General features: G+C 41.2%; 1 protein-coding gene across 2 annotated transcripts in view; it reads left to right on the forward strand.

The window, feature by feature from the left end:
- Window positions 1-204: 204 nt before the first annotated feature.
- KCNAB1 (potassium voltage-gated channel subfamily A regulatory beta subunit 1) overlaps window positions 205-20,908 on the forward strand; it is a 370,920-nt gene continuing 350,216 nt past the window's right edge. Inside the window, exon 1 of one of the 2 annotated variants that reach the window (XM_081828363.1) lies at window positions 205-674. In XM_081828363.1, coding sequence (XP_081684489.1) covers window positions 433-674 — 242 coding nt within the window. In that variant the 5' untranslated portion in view covers window positions 205-432. The remainder of the gene's footprint in view (window positions 675-20,908) is intronic. The other variant, XM_081828375.1, reaches the window with a different exon arrangement.

A 20,908-nucleotide genomic window follows, 5' to 3' on the forward strand; every position in this document is an offset into this window, starting at 1 on the left:
CATCTGCAAGGCCTTATGATCCTTATGAGAACAGAACATTTGGCTTGTATCCCACCAAAATATTTCCTTTTACCTAAATAGAAAGACATGGGAAAGAGTGCCCATATTTTTTTCCCCAGGGCCAATAACATAGTTGCTTAAGTTTGACTTTGGGAACTTTACAGGGCCAAGAAAAGTGATTGGACTTTGTCAGGGTCTTTTTCTTTTTCTTTTTTTGCAAAGGCTTCAACAGAGACATGTAACCAGCAGCTCTGCCAGGACTCAAGAGTCTGCTCACACACACAAAAATAAGAAGGGGCATCTAAGGAAAATGAGCTGATCCCTTTTAGGGACGTGCCAAAGCCAGATAACCCAAGTTAACCATAGCAAGATACAGCCAGTCTCAGAGCTAAGTACTGTGAAATTAGCTCTGCTTCCTTGGGTTTTTGAAACATGCATCTGTATAAACCTGCCTGTGCAGATATCCCCAGCTCCAAGCTGGGTCTACCCAAATCCAGTGAATCGGCTCTGAAATGTAGACGGCACCTAGCAGTGACCAAGCCTCCCCCTCAGGTAGCCTGCTGGCCAGCGAGGCCCAGTGGAGCAGCGGAACGGAAGTTTCTGGAGAAGTTCTTACGTGTCCATGGAATCTCATTGCAGGAAACGACGAGAGCAGAGACAGGCATGGCTTACAGGTACTTGCGGCTCACAATGTCATCCGACCAGGGCGCTGCACTGAAGTCCGGGGTTGTTGTTCTTAGAGAAAGAAGGATGGAAATGACAAAGCCAACACTATCTAGAAAAAGGAACAGAAAAATGCATGCAGGGAGCCCTCTTCTCGGGCCGCCTCAGTTTTTTGAGCTTTATATTGTCTACGTTCTCTTTGTGCAAAAGGTTAGTTACATAGAAGGTAGTCCAGCTCACCTGTGGAAGCTCCTAGCCATGTGCTGTCAGTAGAAATATCTTTGGCTTGGTGTAGGCAGGTGACTTAGCAGGTCATAATGAAGAAAGGGGGCTCTATTCTTAAGGGAGTTGATAAAGTAAGAGTAGGATTTTTTTGAAATGCTGCCTGGGCTTCAAGGCTCTTGTTTTCCTCTAAACCTGAATCCTGTGGTTTGTGCTAATGGCTAATAAAGCAGTTCACGAAACTGAGCAAGTTCTTCTTGAAATGACGGCCCCCCCCTTTTTTTTTATCATTGCAGCCCAAGATAAATTACTGCTTGTTCTCCAACCTTCCAATACCATCATTTATTCTGTGAAAGATTAACAAAAGGGAGAAGTTTTCCCCTGGTATGGGGTTGGATGTGTAATTTTTATAAATTGCTCTGCAATGGGAAGTATCATTCTTGGTCTGAGCAGTTATTGTTCAAACCTCTATAAGATATGCCTGTGCTTAGCTAAATTAGCCAGTGGCACCTGCGTGTTTCCTTGACAATGCTTAGAGTTTTAAATATCAGGAGAGTGAGCAAAAGCCGTTCAGAAGGACAAGGGTGCTGAAAATGGAAAAAAATCACTTAGCATTGGTAAAGAGCAGTTGTCCCAGCTCCAGTCCAAACTTGTACTTCACAGAGTGAGATTGATTGTGTTTGCATGGACATGATGTCCCCAGTGATTTCATTTTTTTTATAATCCAAAGGTCTATGTTAGTGAGTAGCTACTGCTCTAGTTTATCAGCTAAATTGATTAATAAAGCAATTTGCAAGGAAATGGCTTCTTTCTGTGGAGAGCAATGTATTTCTCACAGACTCTATGCAGCTAAGGGTTCAGAAGGCAGAAGAGGAATGAGCTCTTCTAGGTTTATGGGGAATATACACTGGGTGTTCCTCACCCACCCTTCCTGAATCTGTCTTCCACAAGAAGGAGCTGCCTTCTCCCTCTGCCTCTTCACATTCTCTCATTCTCTTCTTTATGCTCTCCCTGGCCCTCAGTCGTGGGGCGGTGATGTCTGAATAGAGGTTAGCTGAGGGTGAACTGTTTCATTAAAAAAAAAAAATCTGTCTCTGCATCTTTGTTACCGGATGGGTGGTATTACCATGAACTCTTGTATAGACCTCCAGAGGGCATGCCTCTTTCTCTCAAAAGTCCTGGTTTTGAATATCAATTAGACCTCTGGCGATGTGTGCCAAGGTTCAGAAGAAGATATGTTCTAGGACAGTGTTTTTCAAACAGTTTTGAAGCAGAGGATTTACTCCTCCTCAAATAGGTAAAAGCAAAGATATCCTTGTTGGAGTTGGAGGCCTGGAGGCCATCTGCTTGAGGTGAGCAGGCATCCCCCGGTCTGGCTTCCGAGGCAGCCCTTCCAATCCTATATTCCTGTGGCTTGAGAATACAACTCCAAGGGGACTCTTCATCATGCCTTGAAGAGCAAGGCTCTGTGGCCTTGAGGATGCTAGGTCCTGTCATGGGGGCAGGCTCTTGGGCAAGGGTAGGTGCCACTGGATCATACTAGTAAGAAGTGGGAAGATTGCTGTTTCCAGATCAGACTTTGAGGAGAGACAAGTGCAGTTAAATGGAGAATTGGCCCCAGGACATCACCAAAGCTTTGAATTATGATGAGCTTGCTGTGCTCTGCCCCCCTTCCTCCATTACCTTCCTCCCTTACCCCTCCCTCCAACTTGAAGCATGTTTCCTTTCTCCAGATTTCCATAGTAATTTGTCTATTCTTCTGAGACCCTTATTAATCATCCTCATTTAAAACATCATCCTTTGAACATTAGGGAGGGATTTTTAGGGAAGAGAATACAGGTTCTCTCAGTTCCCCCCAACTTGGCTTTTGACCATGACTTATTTTTTTCTTTTTAAGTTTTTTACTTTAGTTCCAGGATAGTTAACATGCAGTGTTATATTAGTTTCAGGTGTACAACATAGTGATTCAGCAATTCCATACATCACCAGTGCCCATCACAACACGTACACTCCTTAACCCCCATCACCTATTTCACCCAACCCCCCCTTCCCTCCTCTCTGATAACCATCAGTTTGTTCTCTATAGTTAAGAGTCTGTTTCTTGGTTTGTCTCTTACATTTTTTCCCTTTGTTTGTTTGTTTTGTTTCTTAAATTCCACATATGAGTGAAATCATATTTACTGTGACTTCTTTTTTTTTTTTGATGTGTGTGTGTGTAGAAAGCATCTTTCTTTTTTTTTAAATTAAATTCAAGTAGCCAACATATAGTACATCATTAGTTTCAGATGTTGAATTCAGTAATTCATCAGTTGCATATAATACCCCGTGCTCATCACATCACGTGCCCTCCTTAATGCCCACCACCCAGTTACCCCATCCTTCCACCCACCTCCCCTCTGGCAACCAACCCTCAGTTGGTTTCCCAGAGTCTAGAGTCTTTCATGGCTTGTCTCCCTCTCTGATGACTTCCCATTCAATTTTCCCTCCCTTCCCCTATGATCCTTTGTCCTGTTCCTTATATTCCACATATGAGTGAAACCATATGATAATCGTTTTTCTCTGATTGACTTATTTTGCTCAGCATAATACCTTCCAGTTCCATCCACATTGATGTAAATGGTAAGTATTCATCCTTTCTGATGGCTGAGTAATATTTCATTGTGTGTATATACCACATCTTCTTTATCCATTCATCTGTCGATGGACATCTCGGCTCTTTCTACAGTTTGGCTATTGTGGACATTGTTGCTATAAACACTGGGGTGCAGGTGCCCCTTCAGATCATTACATTTATATCTTTGAGATAAATACCTAGTAGTGCAATTGCTAGGTCATAGGGTAGCTCTATTTTTAACTTCTTAAGGAACCTCCATACTGTTTTCCAGAGTGGCTGTACCAGCTTGCAGTCCCACCAACAGTGTAAGAGTGTTCCCCTTTCTCCACATCCTTGCCAATGTCTGTTGTTTCCTGACTTGTTAATTTTAGCCATTCTGACTGGTGTGAAGTGGTATCTTATTGTGGTTTTGATTTGTATTTCCCTGATGCCAAGTGATGTAGAGCATTTTTTCATATGTCTGTTGGCCATTTGTATATCTTCTTTGGAAAAATGTCTGTTCATGTCTTTTGCCCATTTCTTGACTGGATTATTGTTTTTTGGGTGTTGAATTTGATAAGTTCTTTATAGATCTTGGATACTAGCTCTTTATCTGATTTGTCATTTGCAAATATCTTCTATTCCATAGGTTGCCTTTTAGTTTTGTTGACTGTTTTCTTTGCTGTGCAGAAGTTTTTATCTTGATGATGTCCCAATAGTTCATTTTTGTCTTTGTTTCTCTTACCTTTACAGACGTGTCTAGCAAGAAATTGTTGTGGCTGAGGTCGAAGAGGTTGCTGCCTGTGTTCTCCTCTAGGGTTTTGATAGGTTCCAGTCTCACATTTAGGACTTTCATCCATTTTGAGTGTATCTTTGTGTATGGTGTAAGAAAATGGTCCAGTTTCATTCTTCTGCCTGTGGCTGTCCCATTTTCCCAACAATGTGTTGAAGAGACTGTTTTCCATTGGATATTCTTTCCTGCTTTGTTGAAGATTAGTTGGCCATAGAGTTGAGGGTCCATTTATGGGTTCTCTTTTCTGTTCCATTGATCTATGTGTCTGTTTTTGTGCCAGGACCATACTGTCTTGATGATTACAGCTTTGTAATAGAGCTTGAAGTCCAGCATTGTGATGCCCAACTTTGGTTTTCTTTTTCAGCATTCCTCTGGCTATTTGGGGTCTTTTCTGGTTCCATATAAATTTTAGGATTATTTGTTCCAGCTCTGTGAAAAATGTTGATGGTATTTTGATGGGGATTGCATTGAATGTGTAGATTGCTCTGGGTACCATAGACATTTTCACAATATTTATTCTTCCAATCCATGAGCATGGAATATTTTCCATTTCTTTGTGTCTTCCTCAATTTCTTTCATAAGTGTTCTGTAGTTTTTAGAGTACAGATCCTTTACCTCTTTGGTTAGGTTTATTCCTAGGTTGACCATGACTTCTTATAAACATAGTTGGTGTTAGGTGGGAAGGTGAATTTCATATTCTTACTTCCTTACCTTTGTTTCCATCCCCCATCCCCCTAACTATGGCTATGTCAAAATACCTTGTTCAACCTGTCTTTTCTATTTTCTTCTTCTTCTTTTTTTAAAAGATTCTAGTTATTTATTTGACAGAGAGAGAGATAGCAGATAGCAAGAGCAGGAACACAAGCAGGGGGAGTAGGGGAGGGAGAAGCAGGCTTCCTGCCAAGCAGGCAGCCCAACGCAGGGCTTGATCCCAGGACCCCAGGACCATGACCCGAGCTGAAGGCAGATGTCCAATGACTGAGCCACCCAGGCGCCCCTATTTTCTTCTTTTTGAAGGGTCTTATTTCATGTATAGTGGAAAGAGAATGGGCTTTGGAGTTAATCAGAACAGAGTTCAAATCCCAGCTCTTTTGGTCCACAAACCATGTGACGTTAAGCTGACTGTGACATGTAAGTGCCTAACACACAGTAAGTGCTCACTAAATGTGGGTTCCCTTCCTGCTTATTCTATAGACTCTGTCATTCATTCTAGGGGCAGGGGATGAAAGTCCCTAAAGCAGAAATGTACAAATGGGTAAGTAGAATATCTTACAAGAATATAAGAATATCTTATGATAGGACAGAGTATCTCTTAGAAGGAAAAGAAGGAATAAAAAAAATCAGCAGTAATTCACAATCTGTGTAGGTTTTCATGCTGAGCTTTAGAATTCTGAGAGGTCTGGAAGAGCCGGTAAGCTGTTTTCTCTTCCTAATTTGGTCAGATGCCATTGCAGCCTTCAGCCCAATACCAGCTGCTTGGGTCCCTCGATCATCTGTGAGAGAGCATTCTGTTGTGTTTCCATGGAGACTTGGTTTTATTTCTAACTGAGGGTGACCAGGAGAGGAAAAAAATCAGTAAATATGCAAACACATGTATCAACTGAAAAGAAACTGGAGGAAATTGTTTGAACGTGGTGCAAAAAGTGCCAAGTTGCTGTGTAGATCCTTCTGTTGGCTTAGAATTTTCTGCAAAAATAGAAGGTTTTTGTGGATTTGTTTTATTAGTGTCTATAAAATAGTTACCCAAGAGGGTCCTTTAGTCATTTCTAAGAGGCTGAAAGTTAATTGTCTCTATTACACAGCATTGAAATCTGAGCCAAATAGTAAGCCTGAGCTTAGGTTGAGGTTAAAGTCCACTGAGAGTTCGTGTTATGGACAAAACACAAAAAATATCTAGACGAGTAGGGATGCAGCAAACACCCAGCTTTGAAGCAATTTTATAATTAGCCAGGAAGAACTCAAACAGATGTAAAATGAAGGTCTAATCCAGGGGTCAGCAAACTTTTCCTGTAAAAGGCCAGATAGTAAATATTTTAGGCTCACAGGCCACATCCACCTTTGTCGTAACTACTGAACTGTGTTGTTGGAGGGTGAAAGCAGCCATTGACAATAAGCAAATGAGGGGGTGTGGTTGTATTCTAATAAAACTTTATTTATGGACACTGAGTTATGACACTGAGTTTTATATGTTTCACATATCATAAATCTTCTTCCTTTTTTTCCTCCCAAACCATTAAAAAATGTACAAGCTAATCTTAACTTGAGGACCATACAAAGGTAAGTGGCAGGCTGATTTGGCCCATAGGCCATAGTTTGCTGATCCCTGGTCTAGAGCACAAAGCTATCAGTTGCATAGGTTATTTATTGATTCGTTTGTGTTTATTTTTAAACCTCTTTATTTCCAGAGGTACTTAAGATTCCCAAATGCATGTGATTCAGAAAGATAAAAATAAAAAAGAAGAAGAAATGAGTTCAAGGAAGATTAAGAGCAGGAAGGGGATATGTTCCCCCAGGGGAGGGGGAGTGAGCATGCCATTTGAAAGCCATGTGCTTGGATCGGATTTGGCCCTGTGTTTTCCAGGAGCACCAAATTGTGAAGAGTGGATGGAGCTCTTTACAACAATCAGGGAGTCCTTGAGGTAGGTAAGGGTAGGCCAGTTGCTCAGTGTTGGCACATCTCTTTGTAATCTGGAGACCGGAGAGAAGTTTCTCTCATGGTTCTTCATTACGTAATTAATAACATCCTCAAAAATATCCTTACAGTAAACACAGCAGTGAGGCTCCTAGAGCTCTTCACTGTGGAGCCCCTGATACAAATGGGTGGCATTGCATCAAATAATTCAGCAAAAGCAAGTAGGTGGCTAGTAGAAGAAAGGCCATTGGTTTAGTAGAAACGTGAGTTTGGGATTATTTGCACTTTAAAAATTCCCCAATAATGATGACGCAGATTTTACTATTATTTTACAGTAACAGAGCTTGTCCAGGTTCATGGAATGAAGCAACTGCTTCTCAGATTTAAAAAAAAAGTTATGCTATTTGCAAACCAAAGAGAACATTTCCAATATTCTGGAGCCGAAGGTGGAGAAGGAGCAATAACAGAAGAAAAGGAGAGGCAGGGGAAAGTCTCAGAATTACTGATATGTGGCAGACCTTGGAGATAATCTCCAATTTCTGATCTTCCAGCTGAAGAGAATTGAGGCTACAATATCAGGTGACTACACTGAAGTTGCAGATCCAGCCAGCAACAAAGCCGGGACAAGAAACCCTGTTCCTTGGCACCCAGTCCAGTGCTTTCTCTATACTCTCCATATTTATTCTCAGCCCCCCAATTCCCAACCCACCGCATGCCCATCCACACCTGCATTCGCATACCCATGCGCGTATGCTCACTGCCTCCTGGGCATGCTGCAGTTCCAGTCGCATTCACCGTCCTGCTCTGGTCCACTTTTCTGGGCGCTTGCCTTTTTGCTCTGCTCTGCAACCTGCTTTGGTCTTATTGTTCTGCACACTGACCTTCCACCCCTGTCCTGGACCACTGGGTCTCCACTTATCATAACTTTCCCTAGCTAGAATATTTTTATACATGTCCTTGCCTCGGCAAATCCAACTCACAGTCTTCTCTCTTACAGTATGACCTGTTTTTGCTCCACATAGGTTTGGAATGTTAATTGTGTGTGGGGGGTGTGTGTGTGTGTGTATGTGTATGTGTGTCTTATTCTCAAAATTATGTTGTTGTTACCTTGAGGATAAGGACTAGAGCTTATGATATTTTGCAGTCCTCCCATGCTTTGCATTTAGATAGTGCTCAGTACTGTGTATTGCTTGATTGGGGTGCATCCATTCAGAAGTTGGGGAGCAGAAAGACAGTAAAGAGCAAAGAAGTAGGGACTTCCCTTTCCCCCCCACTAGTAGTGCTCTAACTCCATACTTGCTTCTGTGTCTTAGACAGAATATGTTACCTAACCTTGCTAATCCTCAATTCCCTCAGTAAAATGGGCCCAGTTTAAGTACTCCCACGACACTGTAAGAATTAAATGAAGTCGCAAATGCGCTTAGCTCCCTGCCTGCCAGAGAGGGAGACTGACATTCTCTTGCTCCAGCTTCCTTCCCAGATAGTCCTAGAAACCCATCATTTAGTCATCTTGCAGAGTTTGAAAGGAAATATGTGTCACAATGTATCTAAAAAAGAGAGGGGCAGAAAATAAACACCTACAAATTGAATTTTGCACAACTCTGAACATACCACTCTCCTTTCATCACTTGCTTTTATAAATCTGGAATCGGTCCTTAGGATCTATTGAGAAAAATTTTTTTTTCTTTTCGCCCTACACATGCCCTCCTATTGAATCAAAATAGCCTCATGAAGCATTGTAATAAATTACTCTCCAAATGGTGTATACGAAGATAAAAATAATCTTTTATCAATCCGTGTATTTCCATGCCTAGTATTGTGTCCAGAACAGAAATATTTGAAGCAGAATACAATTAAAAGGCAAAAACTCCCACCAGCTTACAGTACCTCTCCCATCAGCTTGCCTGAGATTTACTCCAGTTAGAGACCTCAGTTCTGTTAAAACAGAAGTACGTAATCTACGCTGATAGGCAGCCCACCAAGGAGGAAACAAGATGTCGGGCAGGTCTGACCTGAAAACAGAGAGGGTAGAAAAGAAGTTTCTAGACCAGATCAAGAGGAAAGCTTGGGTGTCAGGACACAGGCATGGAGCTACCGGCTGATGCGCAGGGACATAGGAGGGAAGGAACAGAAGAAGAGGGCAGGAAAGCCAGAGATAAACCTCACTCACCCGACTGCTTTCTCCAAGATGTTGGGCAAAGCATCTGGGAGCATTCATTAACTGATACAGTTTTCACTGGTCTCTAAATGGAAATTCTAAGAATAAGTAGGAGCTATTTTCATTCTGAAGACATTTCCCTAGGTTCTGTCAGGGTGAGAAGGTGGTGTCCCAGCTGCAGGATTTGAAGACCACCTTCTTTCTTCCCTCTTTCTCTGATCCCTGGCTGCCTTACCCATAAAATGAAAATAAATCCTTCCTCACAGGGTAATACTGTTCATGCAAAGGCACAAATAGTGGGTACTCAGGAAGGACTATCCCCTTCTTGCCCTTTCTCCTTTTCATAATTTCCATAATACAGCATGGAAATTGAAAATTATTTTTATTCCCAAATTGAACTCACTGTCATCCTTCCAGCTACCCCCACCCCCAAACAAAATCCCTTTGCAATGCATTCCCGTGACCTACTTTTTTCATGGAGTGCTTGGTACACTCAGACCTGCTTGAAAAGTGGCTATGGCCATGACCGTGAAAATCAAAATCCTAAAAAAAAAAAAAAAAAAAAAAAAAAAGCTACATGTGCAGGATTTGTATTTTCTGCATTAAAAAAAAAAGCCTACATGATTTATTTTAGACTGGCCTAATTTTGGTCAGTCTCGAGGCCTGTGCTAATTTGCTCTGAGCCCTCTGACTGGCTCTCTGGCATCAACATTTCTGGAGGAACATCAGTGTCACTGAGATGGTTCAGACTCAGAACCCATGTGATTACTTGAAATCTGAAGAGTGTGCTGGTGAAGGGCCTAGAAGGCTTCGTGAAAGGGGCCTATTCAGAATGGAGCAGAATGTTCATTTCCTTTTGAATGTAACAGAAGTTCTAAAATAAGTATGTTCTAAAAGTGGCAGTTTAGATCAAAAAGGCTTGAAAATTTAAGCAAATGTGCGAGATCAGTGCTCCTTGGATTGGCAATATTATTTTCATTCTGTTTTGAAATTACCACTTGTGTTTTTCCAGGGGAAAAGGTGCTTTGTTTATGCAGCCGAATGAAATCATTTGAAATTCAGGGCTCGAGAACAACACTGGGTTCTATGAACCCACGTTTTCTCATATAGGAATTGTTGACGGCAGTTCCATATGAGAAAAAAATAAGCGTTGAGACCTGGTTTTCCTGTAGGTCAAATATGTTTTCACGCAAGGAAAAAAACCAAAAAACCAAAAACATGACTTCTGCATTTCCCTGCAGTGCCTGAGAATGCCACTAGGATGCGCTATTTCATAAAGAAAATGAAGCCCTTAGGCTCCTGAATGGCAGCTAGCAGAAATCTTTTAAACTTTATCCAGACAGTCCTAGACCAGAACTTAAATTCTAATCTGTATATTTTCCTTGATTGTGAAAATTAAGAAGTGTCTCTTTTGATATCACATGGGAAATTTCCTATAGCGAGAAAAAAATAGTTTATGGCCAGCGTATTCTCAGGATTTTGAGAAGCCCTGATCTACAGCAGGCATGTGTTATTATAACCTATATGTTAGATATTTGATAGAGGAAATTTCTGTGTCTGGGAGTTTCCAAACACAGGGGATTCTGAACCACACCACAGACCCCCGGGACGGCAGGTGGCTGGTGGAGAAAAGAAAGGCAGATATCTCACCCCACTGGCCTTGCTTTAGAGAATGTTCTGTTGATGTCTTTTGCCCCATCTTAGGGGCAAGCACCTTGTTGCACAGCTGAGATGGAGCAGAAGTAGGGAACCCGGAAGGAGAGTGTTGTCAGGATTGTCGGGGAGAAGGCTAGCTTAGAAGCCACAGTAGTTCTTAGAACGATCACCCCGCAGGTGATTAAGAGGTGGAGGAATGATGGTGCCCTCCTTCCTCTGTATTCAGGGCTCATTTTCACTTATATGGGGCACCTTTCCATACCTATTGCTTTAGCTTCTTTCTAGTGATTCCTCTGCCTGTCCATAGCTAGTTATTAACTGATGCTCCCTAAGATTTCAATTATATATTGTGTGATACATGCCAATGTCCAGGTGAAGATATGTTCTCGGTCTGTGTGTTTTAAACAATTATGAAGTGAACAAACACTTTTTTTTTTTTTTTCAAACAGAAGAAAGCAAAGCTGTCCCAGTTGATGTAGAGAACTTGGGGTGGTCTGCAAATATGTCACAGCCAAAGAAATGAACCTCTAATCATGGGAGTCCAGAAGCTATTTTTTAGACAATCTACCTCCTTCTTAAAACCAGATTATTAAACAAAACAAGACTTTTAATTTGAAAATAATTTCATCTTACAGGAAACTTGTAAGAATAATACAAAGAACTTTTTAGGCACTTTATTTTTTAACATATTGTTAACATTTTGCCCCATTTGCCTTAACCTTTGCTCGTGTTCTTACGTGCTTGCTCCTTGCACTCCTCGCCCCCACGTCCTAATTTATTTTTCCAAGAGAAAAATAGAGAGAATTTGAAGGTAAGTTACATATGTTATAGCTCTTTACCCTTTATATGGTATGATACTTTTACCTGATAGGCCAAATGTACCAAATTTAAGTGGTATGATACTTTTACCTGATAGGCGGTCTGTGTTCCAGTTTCATGAGCTGACACAATGATGCCCTTTATAGCATTTTTTTTTTTTTTAACTCCACTAGTACTAGATCCAGTTTCGGATCACATATGGTATTTAGTCGTCATGTCTTTTTAGTTTCCTTCAGTCTGGAACAGTTCGGGCTGGAATTAAATTTAGCGCAGGGAGGAGGTCAGTGGGAGAAGGGCCGTGACTATTTGCAGTGTCTGCTTCGGTTGGGAGGTGGTGTGTCCCGCAGTCCCCGGCTTACTGCTGCGGATTCTGGGTCAAAGACTGTGTCCTCCACAGCTGCCCAGCAAGGGCCACAGCATTTTTGTCTTGAACTTGAGGTCCAAAGCTGAGGGGGATCCCAAAGACATACTAACCTCATGGACCTACACAAATTCCGCCATCTGTGTTCTTCAGCTCCACACACCCGTGGAGGGGCACGTGCCGGTAGCGGGGCGCTGGTAGCGGGGCGCTTGGCTACTGGCAAGGGGAGCAAGGCCCTCTGAGCACGCACGCGCAGAGTGAGAGGGCTGGGAGGATCGAGCATGCGCAGTTACCGCAGAATGTGCAGCCCCCAAATCAGGTACCGAGGAAATGAGCCCGGAGACAGCCCAAAAGCCTGGCGCGGCAGCAAAGGGAGAGGCCTTTTACAAACAGGCTCCAGAGCAGTAGTGTGGATTCTGACTGGAGGTCCCAGTGAGCCCACTGTGGGAGAGGTGGAGGCAGCTGAGCCGCCCGGCAGCCAGGGAAACACAGGTTCCCAGTGGGGTAGATGGAATATCTTTAGACAAGGAGTTTTGACCCAGTTGTCTTTAGTCTATTTCGCCCCTCATGATACTCCTTTTAATTTGTAAAGGCAGAATGTTTTAGAAGTTCTGACAATTGAAGAGTGTGGGTGTAGAATGTATAGCTCATTAGGTAGCTCGGCTCTGCGTTAGCGTTGGAAGGGTTTGTAACTGCTTTTGGAATTTTACAGCACTCTATAATTCGGTGCGCGGTGACAACACATGCATTTAGAAGCTGGGAGGGCTTTCAAAAGGAGCTGTCACCGCTCCTGAGATGACCATTGTGTATGACTGGCACCTCTATGCATAATTTCCCAAAAGCTTAATCCTCATTGTGACTTCTTTCTAAGACTCCTCAAATTAGTGCCTACTTCCTCTGTGTCTGTTTTCCCTCTTAGCACTCCAATCTGTTTATTTCTGTATTGTCTGTCTCTCCCACTGGAGTGTGAACTCCAGGAGGACAGGGATCTTATCTGTATGGTTAATTGCCGCATCCCTAGAATCTAGTCTCTAGTGTAGAACTCAGTAAACATTTGCTGAGTAAATGAATTATTAAGCAGAATAATCACACATAAGCCTTCATTCTTTACTGGCAGGCAATCGGCTGGATGATCAGACACAAGGAATTGCTCCACCAGACTTTCCACCCGTAGTCTCCTTGCCACTTACTTCTTACCTTTCTCTTTTTACTAAAATTGTCACAATGTCCTCATTGGAGATAGTGGTACTTGGGGACAATGTTGTTCTCGTAAGAAATAGGTTAGATTTTAAGATACTTTGAAGTTGCCTATCATACAATGTCATAAGCCCACTTTATTTTTATTTCTCCTCAGACACCCATCACTTTTCATTCATTTATTTACCTCACTGCATTCATGAAGTCTTCACTGTACTTTCTTCCAGGAAGTTCTCTGTGATGTCACTGTCCAGCCCTATCACAGTGGGGTCCTGAGTTACAGAGATCAGACAAAACACTCATGGCCTTCACTCTGGGCATATTCCTTATTTCTCCTAGATGGGGTGCTTATGTGCCAACATTATGGAGCCATGGGTTTCTCCTTTTTCACCCCTTTCCACCACGAGTTCTTCCCCTTGTCCATCAAGCCCATCAGCTAGCCCTTTTTGGCTTACTCTTTTCCTGATCATTTTCGGTTTCCATCTCCTTGCAAGAGGCGCATCATCTCATTATAACACCCAGGTGTCATCTCCCAAAAGATGGGAGACAAGTCTGCAGGGTCAGCCATGCTGCTGGGACTCCTAGATGACATGTCATCTAGAATACACTAATGGATTCTCTCTCTCTCCTCAGTAATTATGGATGATTCTGAGTTCTGATTAGACCTTCTTATTCTTGGTATAAATCAGACTTTCCCAGGAACAACCTGGCCTATAACTAAGGAACTCTTCAGCTGGAAATTAGCAGTTGGAGGATGGTACGTTGGTGGTATCATTAGGTCATTGAGTCATTGTGGGGTTTCTCACTTGATTCTGGCCATACTTTACATCTTGGGAAATACCCTGACCTGTTCTACTTAGTGTTATTGGGACTGGGCAATAGCAACAGTAGGGTCACACTTTTCCATTCAAGGGGTTTAATTGCCTGAGGGAGCCTGGGTGAGACTCCGTGAGAGTGGACGGATTCTAGCTATCTTCTTCCGGTTCCTTCCTCACAACCGTTTTCTAAGGACCTTCCATTTTTGACTCCATATTCACCAGTTCTTGGTTTCTGGATGTCCTGTGTGGGTAAATATTTTTCCCTCTTATGTCTCATGACCCCTTTAGAATGTTGGGTGATCCAAAACAGTCTCTTAGAAGATGGAAAATCAGGCTCATGCAGCCAAATCTTACTAATCCATGTTTTATAATTCATCGGTGGTACTCTTTTTATGAAGTTATTTTCTATGACCACTAATTGGTCCTTGCTGTTTTGGGTGCTGTGTTTATTTTTGGTTGAACTATTTACCTTATTTCCTCCCCAACATACACCGATTCATTCTTTTATTCAAGAGCTATTCCTGAGTGCTCATCTGTGTTATACCCTATTCCAGGAGACACAGCAATGAACAAAACAGTAAGTTCCCTGTTTTCTTAAAGATTTCATTCTAGATGGGATGAGGTAGACAATAAACTATAACATTACAGGAAGGGTAAGTTCTCTGTAGAAACACAAAGCAGGAGGGAGGATGAGTATATGTGTCAGTAGACAGCTACAGTTTTAAACGATGTAGGCAGGGAAGGCCTCCCTGAGAAGATCGTATTTGAAGGAGGTGAAAAGGACAATCACCTGGGTTTCTGGGAGGAAAAGTGATCTAGACAGAGGGCACAGCATGTGTAAAGAAAGGCCTAGAGTGCAGGTATATATATGCTTCACTAGAAAGACTCACAGAACTCAGTAAAGGATTATATTTACAGTTATAGTTATGGCTGCAAAAAGATACAGATTAAAATCAGCAGTGAGGAAAGGGGCCTAGAGTGGAGTCCAGGAGAACCAGGAAGAGCTTCTGGTTGTCTTCTCCCAATGGAGTTGTATGGAAAGCACTCCCCCCGCCAGCAACAATGTGTGACAATATGCACAGAATATTGTCAGCCAGGGCAACTTCTCCAAGACTTGATGTCCAGACTTTTCACTGGAGATTGGCCATATAGACAGACTGACCACCTGCATGGTTGACCTTGGTGTTCAGCCCATGTGGAGGATGAGCTGATTCCCAGTGGCTCAAGGTCCCCACTACAAACCACATATTTTATCATAGACCATCAGGAATGGCCCAAGGCTTCCAGTCAAACAAAGACACTCCTGTTGGGTAGAACATTCCAAGGGCTTAGTGGTTACCTCCCAGGAGCCAGGGGCAAAGGGCCAATGCTTCCTTTGCTCATGCTTAATACTTTACTGCACAGAAGCCAAGTCATGCTGGTCTTTGTAGGTCATTTAAAAGATATAGGCTTCTAAAACTCGTGCAGCCACTGTGGAAAATGGCACAGAGATTCCTCAAAATGTTAAAAATAGAACTACCCTTTAATCCAGTAATTGAACTACTGGGTAGTCACCCCCAAAATATAAAAACATGAATTCAAAACAATACAGCACTCCTATGTTTATTGCAGCATTATTTACAATAGCCAAATTATGGAAGCAGCCCAATTTATCCATCAATAGATGAATGGATAAAGAAGAAGTGGTGTGTGTGTGTGTGTGTGTGTGTGTATATATATATATATATATATATATATATATATATATATATATATAATGGAATACTATTCAGCCATAAAAAAGAATGAAATCTTGCAACAACATGGATGGAGCTAGAGAATATAATGCTAAGTGAAATAAGTCAGTCAGAGAAAGACAAATACCATATGATTTCACTCATATGTGGAATTTAAGAAACAAAACACGTGAGCAAAGGATAAGAAAGAGAGAAAGACGAACCAAGAAAGAGACTCTTAATTATACAGAACAAAGTGATGGTTACCAGAGGGGAGGGATCTGGGGAGATGTGTGAAATAGGTGATGGGGATTAAGGAGTACACTTGGTGTGATGAGCATGATGATACATGGAATCACTGGATCACTGTATTGTACACCTGGAACTAATATAACACTGCATGTTAATTATATTGGAATTAAAATAAAAAAAATAAAAGATGTTGGCTTCTAGTCCCAGTGACATAGAAGATTTTGGAGAGTATTAAGCAGGAGAGTTACGTGATTTATTTCTTAACAGGATCGTCATGGAATGAATAACAGGATCACTCAAACAGCTAAGTTGGAAAATAGACTGAAAGTTAGAAGCAGGGTTACTGATTAGCAAGTTATTGTAATGGTCCAGACAAGAGGTAAAAATAGCTTAAACCAGGGTGGAAATAAGAGTAGAGTTAAGAGCATTACAAATTGGGTGTAATGTGTGATAAAAGGATATAATGCAAAGATGACTTCAAGTTTCTTGGCCTGGGAAATTGGGACACTTACGTTGTCCTTAAGTGAGATGAGTAAGATTTCAGGGGAGCAGATCTTATGGGAAGAGGAGTAGGAGCTTAGCTTGTGGACATGAGACATCAAAATGCTTATTAAACAACAAAGGGAAAATGTCAAGTAGACAAGAGTCTGGAGTTCATAGGAGAGTTCTGGGCTAGAGATTTATATTCAGGATATAAAGATATAAGTCTTGGAATTATCCATCTAGCCTGAGAGTATCAAGCCATGAGACTAGCACACCAGGCTCTCCAATGCTAGGAGGTGGGGGAGATGAGGAGACAGCAAAAGAGACTGAGGGTGAGCACTCAGAAAGGTAGGAGGACCACGGGAGAGGGTGTGGTATCAGGGGCTAACTGAAGAGGCAGGGGAATGAACTATGTTAAATACAGCTGATGGGTCAAACAGGATGAGGATGAAGAATAGACCACTGGAGTTAGGAACCTGGAGGTCACTATTAACCTTAGCAAGAGCAGAGAGATACAGATTTTACTTTATACACAGAGATCTACTTAATAGAAGAAAGCAAAGACCCATGTGCATATGTAGGAAAAATTTAAAAGTTAATTCTGAACTCCTAGTTAACAGAACTCTGACTACCATCAACTGAGCAGCATCTCTGGATTTCCTCCTACTAGGAACATGGGGAAAAATACAAAAAACCGTAGTTGAAAATGTAAATTAGCCCAACTTGTGGCCAGAATGTAGAAGGATTTTCTACTGATGATATTTATAAAGCCAGATTATTCAGAATGATGCTCAGAGAGTTATCCATGCTTGCCTCATGAATCAGAGCTTCTCTGCCTCCAGAGGGAGGGTAGGGAGACATCACGCCCTAACCCTCTGACTTTGGTTCTCCCTTCATTTCGGCATCTGGAGATTTCCCTTTCTTGGTTTTAAACTTGCATATACACTTATTTTGTTATGTTTTATTCAGTAATTCTACTTGGATGGAGGGTATATGTGTATGTGGAATGTTTCACATCTTTTAAATCTTTCATATTGATCTCAAGTTCACTTTTTAAATCAGGACAAATAGATATTATACTAACAATCATAATGGACCCAATTGTAGTTTTTAAAAGCATTGCATAAAGAGTAGAAGGAAAAACAACCAAATATTAGCAGTAGTTATTTTTAAGTGGAAGGAATGTGGACAATTTTTTTCCCTTCCTCTATTCCCAATTTCCAAATGTGTTTGTGTTACTATTATAAAAGGGAGGAAAATTGAAATTAAAATTAGATTTTAAGAATTTAAGATAAATGCTTTTGAAGCTCTTTTCTTTTTTTTGAGATACCTCAGATCCAAAACAAGTACTGGAATTAATCAGTCTGATTTGTAGTGAAGTTTACAGAAAAAGACCCTTGTTCTGAATTTAACCTGAAAAAAAAATTGGGGCCTTTATGTAGGTAAAAAATTGAAATGCATTCTATCAAAATGCTTCCATTTTATAGATAACCTTGAATAGTATAGACCATCTCTACCAGATATATATATATAATATAGTTTATACATATATATTTATGTATGTATGTATATATATTTCAAGCAACAGAAAAACAAACCAACTTAAGTAATAAAGAAAATTGCCTGGTGCACATAACTAAAAAGTCCAGAGGTAGGGAAAACTTCAGGAAAGGGTAGATTTAAGGTTCAACCACTGTGGACAGGACCTGGTCTCTATCTGCATCTGTGACTCTTTCTCGCAACGACACCGCTGTCAGCTCCATATGATGGGTCTGAAGCAGCTTCAAGCTCTTTTCTCATTTTCAAGGTGGCTGACAAAACTCATTCACTTCCAGAAGGAAGAAAGAAGGAGCTTTCTTCTCCTAGAATTTCCATCTTCTTATTGAGTCCCTTGTTTTGATTGGGTGTCCTTTCCACTTCTGGACCACTGACCACATCTGGGCAATGGGAGATGCTGATTGACTTCTGTAGCTTGGTGCTCAACCCCTCCTAAGTTACCTGGCTGAGAAGGAAGAAGCAGAATACTCTTGATGTGAGAAAAGGGGAGTAGGTTATGGGAAGGCAACCTATATATGTTGAACAGACTCTCTAATGATCACATCTGGAGGGGATGGACATATCATAAGCTAGCATGGCAATGAACTCATGGTAGTAAGATTGCAGTTGGTCAATCATCTGAAAATTGGGAATAAGGCTACTCTACTATTAACCAATGGTGTGCTGTCTCCTCCATTCCTTGGGCTTTGGATTTGATTCTTAGTTCTTCTCTTGCTCTAAAATCCTCTGAATTTTCACATGTAGAGGATATTTTCCTCTATTAGTCTACATCCCGAGTAGCTTATGCTACTTAATCACATGACTAAAATAAGCAGAAATCTCATTTAACTAAAGGTAAGAAGGGAAACACTGGCTTTAAATGCTATTTAATTTGGCATGGAAAGTGATGTATTTTTAATAAGGGACACATTAAAAACTCATAAAGTGGTTTATTTATAAGGTGGTTAGCCTCCCCATTGCCGTAATAAATATAGTTAAGTTCCATCAGCTATGCAGTAAGTGCAATTATACAAATGCCATGTTTCATTTTGTGTCTGATTATAGTAGTTCTCCCTCCACACACTCTGTATGCAAAGAGTAAGTGCATAGGATTTTGGAATCTGAGGAGATATTAGAGATCATTTAATATCTCCCCCTTTCCCTTGAGTAACTTTACAGATAAGTTTTCTAAGGCCTAGGAGGTTAAACAATCTGCTAACAGTCACATAGATGGTTTGCTAAGTTCTGGTTAAGAATTTTTTAAGAGGATTTTTCTTTTTTTTTTTAAGATTTTATTTATTTGAGAGAGAGCATGAGTGGGGAGGAGAGGGAGAGGCACGCTCCCTGTGAGCCAGGAGCCCAACGTGGGGCTCGATCCCAGGACCCCAGGATCATGACCTGAGCCAAAGGTAGACGCTTAACCGACTGAGCCACCCAGGAGCCCCTCTAGTTAAGAATTTAACCAAAGATTTTGATTTACCAATTTACTCTTTTCATAATAGAATTGTTCAAATCAACAAAGATTGACTGAGCACCAGCTGTGCCCTGGGCAGTATGTCAGTCACTGAGCTCACAATAGGAAAGACATGGTTCCTGCCTTTAAGCAACTCCGAGAGCAGTCCAGTAGTGGAAAGAACAAGATCAACCAGATAATTAGAGTTTGGCAGGATTCATGCAATGTTAAGACATAGCCATAATGTAGTAAAGCAAGTGAAAAATGCTACTTTGAGAGTCAGGGATGACTTTGAAGAGTTGGTGATTCATATGCAGGGTTTGTAGGATGAATAAGAGTTCAATGATCAGTCTAAGACTGGTAGAGCATTTAATGTAAAGGGACTAGGATATCTGAAGGTCCGGAGGTGATGGTTATAAAAACAAGTTTTGGAGACAGACAGATATGAATTGAATGCCGGTTCTAAGTCTTACTGAATAGGTGACTTACACAATTTCTTTATGCCTTTGACACATTTACGTTTTCATCTGAAAAATCCCATGGAAGAGTGACCTTTACTCCGTTTTGTCTTTCTTGCCTCACATTAGTTTTAATGGCCCTTTTATTGATGACCAAACTGAAACATGGACTAGTTTGTTCACACACACCTCAACCGCTCCCCGCCCTGCTCTCAGGGCTGATATCAAGAGAAAGAGTGTAGTTATCTGACTTCCAACCTCCTAACATGGGTGTGCTGGCCTCTGGTCAGAGGGAGGTTCTCCCCGCACTCCACTACATTTCATGCTGATTTTAGATCTAGCTAGTATTGCAGTTTTGTTAATAGTTTCTTTTTGAATATAAATAGTCATCTCTACATTTTGAAAATGTTTGAGTTCTACCCACATATGGGTTTCAGCATAATCTGTGAAGGCTGGCCTCATAAGTAAAACATCAGTGCTTCACACTTTTCCTACGATGATTGGTCTTTGACTTAAATATCTACAAAATATCTATATATGTGAGCCCAGATGAAAATGAGTGAATTATCAGTAAGGTGTTTCAACTTTCATCTGTTAAAATAACTGTGTGCTTTGGCTGCCTATGTTTAAAAAAAATCAAACTACTCACCTAATTTTCTTAGATATGACATGCTTTTTTTTTTTTTCAATTTTTATTACTTTTTTTACTGTTATGTTAATCCCCATACATTACATCATTAGTTTTAGATATAGTGTTCCATGATTCATTGTTTGTGCATAACACCCAGTGCTCCATGCAGAACGTGCCCTCCTCAATACCCATCACCAGGCTAACCCATCCTCCCACCCCCCTCCCCTATAGAACCCTCCGTTTGTTTTTCAGAGTCCATCATCTCTCATGGTTCGTCTACCTCTCCGATTTCCCTCCCTTCATTCTTCCCCTCCTGCTATCTTCTTCTTCTTTTTTTTTCTTAACATATATTGCATTATTTGTTTCAGAGGTACAGATCTGTGATTCAACAGTCTTGCACAATTCACAGCGCTTACCAGAGCACATACCCTCCCCAGTGTCTATCACCCAGTCACCCCATCCCTCCCA

Source organism: Leptonychotes weddellii, chromosome 1 (assembly GCF_054177405.1).
Source record: "Leptonychotes weddellii isolate Sample4059 chromosome 1, ASM5417740v2, whole genome shotgun sequence".
Classification (NCBI taxonomy): domain Eukaryota; kingdom Metazoa; phylum Chordata; class Mammalia; order Carnivora; family Phocidae; genus Leptonychotes; species Leptonychotes weddellii.